This window comes from Arachis ipaensis, chromosome B06, assembly GCF_000816755.2.
Source record: "Arachis ipaensis cultivar K30076 chromosome B06, Araip1.1, whole genome shotgun sequence".
Lineage (NCBI taxonomy): Eukaryota > Viridiplantae > Streptophyta > Magnoliopsida > Fabales > Fabaceae > Arachis > Arachis ipaensis.
Window position 1 is genome coordinate 85,741,458 of NC_029790.2, and position 6,179 is coordinate 85,747,636.

At 36.0% G+C, this 6,179-nt stretch overlaps 1 protein-coding gene across 1 annotated transcript; it reads left to right on the forward strand.

The window, feature by feature from the left end:
* LOC107647008 lies at positions 4,642–5,163 on the forward strand. The gene has a single exon (XM_016351145.1). The coding sequence runs from the start codon at positions 4,642–4,644 to the stop codon at positions 5,161–5,163; it is 522 nt and encodes a 173-aa protein (XP_016206631.1).

Here is a 6,179-nt window from a genome sequence, read left to right on the forward strand (position 1 = left end):
TAGAAAGAGATGAGAGAGAAGATTTCGAATTTAAATTTAAAATAAAAGGAAAATATTTTTGTTTTTATTTTAATTATTGGTTAGTATTCAAAAATTAAAAGGAGAATTAAAATAAAATTTGAAAAAGATAAGAAATAGTAATTAATTTATTTAGTTTTCAAATTTTAGAGAGAAGATATGATTGAAATAGAAAACTTTTTTTAAAATCAAACAAAAAGTCAAGTAGTTAATTGAAAAAGATTTGAAAATCAATTTTGAAAAGATAAGTTAGAAAAAGATTTTGAAATTAAGTTTTGAAAAATATATGATTGAAAATCATTTTGAAAAAGATTTGAAAAGGAAATTAAAAAGATTTAATTTTTGAAATTAAAGTTGATTACTTGACTAATAAGAAATTAAAAGATATGATTCTAGAATTTAAAGTTTGATCCTTTCTTAATAGGCAAGTAACAACTTTGAAAATTTTTGAATCAAAATATTAATTACTAGCATTAATTTCGAAAATTATGAAATAAAGATAAGAAAAAGATTTTAAAAATCAATTTTTAAAAGTTTTTGGAAAATATATATAGAAAATGAAAAAGATTTTATTTTTGAAAAAAATTTTTGAAAAGATAGGATTTTTAAATTAAAAATTTTGACTTGACTAATAAGAAACAAATAAATTTTAAAACTTTGACTAAATCAATTCAAAATTTTCTAAATTTATGAGTAAATAAGAGAAAGATATTATTTTTTATTTTTGAATTTAATGAAGAAGGTGAAAAACAACAAAATAATGCAAAACCTAAAAATTTAGGATCAAAACTAATAATGCATGCAAGAACACTTTGAATATCAAGATGAACACCAAGAACACTTTGAAGATCAAGATGAACATCAAGAACTTATTTTTGAAAAATTTTTAAGAAAAGAAAAACATGCAAGACACCAAACTTGGAAATTTTCAAACTTTAGACACTAATAATTCAAAAATACATATGAAAAACAAGAAAAGGCACAAGACAAGAAAATGCAAAGATCAAATAAAGAAAATCATCAAGAACAACTTGAAGATCATGAGGAACACATGCATGAATTTTTTGAAAATTTTTAGAAAAATTAAAAAGGATTCAATTGACACCAAACTTAAAATTTGACACTAGACTCAAACAGGAAACACAAAATTTTTGGTTTTTATGATTTTATTAATTTTTTGGTTTTTTTCGAAAATTATTTTGGGAAGAACGAAAAAGAAGAAAATTTTTTTGTATTTTTCGAAAATAAGAAATAAAAATCTTAAAATTAAAATAAAATTACCTAATCTGAGCAACAAGATGAACCGTCAGTTGCCCAAACTCGAACAATCCCCGGCAACGGCGCCAAAAACTTGGTACACAAAATCGTGATCGCACACTTTTCACACAACTCCGTGCAGCTGACCAGCAAGTGCACTGGGACGTCCAAGTAATACCTTATGTGAGTAAGGGTCGATCCCACGGAGATTGTCGGCTTGAAGCAAGCTATGGTCATCCTTGTAAATCTCAGTCAGGCAAATTCAAATGGTTTTGAGGTATTGATAATTAAAATATAATAAAAACAGAAAATAAGATAGAAGGACTTATGTAATTCATTGGTGGGATTTCAGATAAGCGTATGAAGATGCTTTGTTCCTTCTAAACCTCTACTTTCCTATTGCCTTCATCCAATCATTCATACTCCCTTCCATGGCAAGCTGTATGTTGGGGGATCACTGTTGTCAATGGCTACCGTCCGTCCTCTCAGTAAAAATGGTCCAAATGTGCTGTCACCGCACGGCTAATCATCTGTCGGTTCTCACTCATGTTGGAATAGGATCCATTGATCCTTTTGCGTCTGTCACTATGCCCAACACTCACGAGTTTGAAGCTCGTCACAGTCATCCCATCCCAGATCCTACTCAGAATACCACAGACAAGGTTTAGACTTTCCGGATCTCAGGAATGGCCGCCAATAATTCTAGCCTATACCACGAAGATTCTAATCTTAGATTAGAAGCCCAAGAGATATGTATTCAAGCTCGTTTTCAGGTAGAACAGAAGTGGTTGTCAGGTACGCGTTCATAGGTGAGAATGGTGATGAGTGTCACTAGTTCATCACATTCATCATGTTGAAGTGCGAATGAATATCTTAGAGAAGAAGTAGGCGTGAATTGAATAGAAAAACAATAGTAATTACATTAATTCATGAAGAACAGCAAAGCTCCACACCATAATCTATGGGGTGTAGAAACTCCACCGTTGAAAATACATAAGTGAAAATAGGGTAGACACGGCCGAGTGGCCGGCCTCCCATGGAGGTCTCAGAATGTAAAAGTTACATAATGTGTTCCAGAGATGAAAATACAATAGTAAAAGGTCCTATTTATAATGAACTAGTAGCCTAGGGTTTATAGAAATAAGTAAATGATGCAGAGATCCACTTCCGGGCCCACTTGGTATGTGCTTAGGCTGAGCATTAAAGCTTTCACATGTAGAGACTTTTCTTGGAGTTAAACGCCAGCTTTGGTGCCATTTTGGGCGTTTAACTCCAGCTTTTATGCCAGTTCTGACATTTAACGCCAGAAAAGGGTAGAAAGTTAGCGTTTAAATGCCAATTTGCGTTATCAAAACTCGGGCAAAGTATGGACTATTATATATTGCTGGAAAGCCCAGCATGTCTACTTTCCAACGCAATTAAGACCGCGCCAATTAGACTTTTGTAGCTCTATAAAATCCATTTCGAGTACAGGGAGGTCAGATCCAACAGCATCTGCGGTCCTTTTTCAGCCTCTAAATCAGATTTTTGCTCAGGTCCCTCAATTTCAACCAGAAAATACCTGAAATCAGAGAAAAACACACAAACTCATAGTAAAGTCCAGAAATGTGATTTTTATTTAAAAACTAATAAAAAATATAATAAAAAGTAACTAAAACATATTAAAAACTACCTAAAAACAATGCAACAAAACGTATAAATTATCCGCTCATCAAGTCACGTTAACCCCACCGTTAGTGGCCACTAACGTAGCCTTTCCTAACCCTTAATAACATTAATGGTGTTAACTTCACCATTAACGTCCAAAACATCTTTTCTTCCACGTTAATGGCCCACGTTAGTGGCATTAACATGGTCGTTAACGTGGGTATATCTTGGCTTCGAACACGTTAATGGTGATAACTTCACCATTAACGTCCCCAACTCTCCCTTTTTCCACGTTAGTACCCACGTTAGTGGCACTAACGTGGGCTTATTTGGCCTTCGAACACAGTACGTAGTGGTGTTAACATCACCACTAACGCTACAAGCTATCCCTTCTTCCACATTAATGGCCACGTTAGTGGCACTAACGTGGCCACTAATGTGGCTCTTCTCTGCTTCATCTTATCTAAAATCAATCAAACAAATTGTATCAAAGCCTTTCTCTAATCATGAGATAATGCATCACTCATTACATCAATCAATCCTTGCCTTATTCTCATGAAAATGTTTAGAATTCATAATGTTTGATTGAATCAAGATATGAATGCATACTCAACTAAATACTTGCTTATTACCTAAGAAATTGCATGAAACTAACCTGAAACATACTCAAAATGGCTTGTGAAACTAGTCAAGATGCCCTGGCAACATGAATTAGGTCTCAGCAATCAACACTCAAGTACCAGTGTAAGAAGGAGCTAGTCCAGAAGCTAAATATGATTAGGAGCAGGCCAACTATGTGAACAACCCACCTAGACAACCATATGATCCCCAAGCTAAAACCTACAATCCAGGGTGGAAGAACCACCCAAATTTTAGGTGAAAAAACTAGCAAAACCAACTCCAAGACCACAAGCCATACCACTCTAACTAATACAACAACCCCAGCCACCAACCAAACAACCATAGATCCTACCACAACTCACATAATGCCCCCTTCCAAACCAATCAACAATCACACAGCAACCATTTTCAAAACCCAACCAACCGCAATATAGCATCTTCAACTTCACAACCATGCGATGACAATGACAAATTTGCAAGGTTAGATGCCATATTTGCAAAGATGGCAGAAGATGTAGCAGCAAAATAAGCACAAACTCACAAGAAGTTTGAAGCATACCAAGAAGAAGTTTGATCCAATATAAATAACTAAGGAGCAGCAATCACAAAATTAGAATCACAATTTAGATTCCTATCCAAGCAAATACCCATGTCTACAAATGCATTTTCCAGTGATACCATGACCAATCCAAGGGGGGAATGCAAGGCCATCACATTAAGAAGTAGGAAAGTGGTGAAAGAGGCATCTTTAAGACACAACTTACAAGAAGGAAAAGCTGACAAGAACTCAGAAATCAAAGAGGAAAAAGAGATACACACTCCTATCCTACCAAAGGAAGTCCTGAAGCCTTATGTACCAAAAGCACCATTCCCATAGAGGTTAAGAAAAGATAGAAAAGATAACCAGTTTTCTAGGTTCTTGGAGATATTCAAAAGGCTCCAAATCAACATCCCTTTTGCTGAAGCATTAGAGCAAATGTCACTCTATGCTAAGTTTCTAAAGGATCTCATGACCAAGAAAAGGAACTGTGGAGAAAAGGAAATTTTAGTGCTCACAGAGGAATGAGTGCCATCATACAGAAGAAGCTTCCCCAAAAGATGAAAGATCCTGGAAGCTTTCAAATCCCATGTATCATAGGAGACATTAGCATTGAGAAAGCATTATGTGATTTGGGTGATAGCATCAACCTTATGTCCTTGGCCATGATGAAGAGAATGAGAATTGAAGAGGCCAATCCAATAAGAATGGCACTTCAACTTGCAGATAGAACATTCAAGTTCCCCCATGGAGTAGTGGAGGACTTGTTAGTTAAGGTGGGTGACTTCATCTTCCCAGCTGATTTTGTAGTACTTGACATAGAAGAAGAGGCCAATGCTTCAATCATACTAGGGAGGCCATTTTTGACAATAGTTGGAGCTATAATTGATGTACAAAAGGGAGAATTGGTCTTCAGGCTTCATGAAGAAAAGATAGTGTTCAATGTTTTTACTGCTATGAGCTATCCCAAAGAGTACATTAGAGAGTGTATGATGGTAGACACAATAGAGATTCTGGTCCAAGGAGTTCTAGAAGAAGACAAACTTGAAGATACAATAAAGCAAGAGCAACCAGCATCATGATAGCACAATCATGTTAGACAAGGCAAAAAAGGAGAAAGAAGAAGCACCCAAGATGGAACTAAAGACCCTACCTCCAAGCTTGAAGTATGCTTACTTGGGAAACAATGACACTTATCCAGTAATCATCAATTCAACCCTGAGCAAGGAACAAGAGGAGGAGCTTATTAAGGTGCTGAAACAACACAAGGATACCATTGGGTGGACACTTTCATATCTGAAGGGGATAAGCCCTTCAATGTGTATGCATAAAATCCTTCTTGAGGAGGATGCCAAGCCCTCAATCCAACCACAAAGAAGATTGAACCCATCAATAAAGGAAGTGGTGCAAAAGGAAGTGCTCAAGCTATGGCAAGCAGGGGTGATCTACCATATCTCAGATAATCCTTGGGTGAGTCCTGTTCAAGTGGTTCCCAAGAAAGGGGGAATCACAGTTGTGCCAAACGAAAGGAATGATCTAATATTAACAAGAACAGTGACCGGATGGTGCATGTGTATAGACTATAGAAAGCTCAATGAAGCCACAAGGAAGGATCACTTCCCTCTATCCTTCATAGATCAAATGTTAGAGAGGCTTGCTGGGCATGAGTACTATTGTTTCTTGGATGGATACTCAGGCTATAACCGGATTGTAGTGGATCCTAAGGACCAAGAAAAGACATCTTTCACTTGCCCTTTGTATATAGACTACAGAAAGCTCAATGAAGCCACAATGAATGATCACTTCCCTCTACCCTTCATGGATCAAATGTTGGAGAGGCTTGCTAGGTATGAGTACTATTGTTTCTTGGATGGATACTCAGGCTGCAACCAAATTGTAGTAGATCCTAAGGACCAAGAAAAGACATCTTTCACTTGCCCTTATGGTGTTTTTGCATACAAATGTATTCCCTTTGGTTTGTGCAATGCACCTGCCACATTCCAAAAGTGCATGCTGTCTTTTTTTTTTCTAATATGATTGAGAAATTTATTGAGGTTCACGTGGATGATTTCTTAGTGTTTGGTGACTCCTTTCCTAA

What these genes read in the sequence shown, in the direction of transcription:
- LOC107647008 (XM_016351145.1), top strand. Translation starts at nt 4,642, where the DNA reads ATGAAAGATCCTGGAAGCTTTCAAATCCCATGTATCATAGGAGACATT.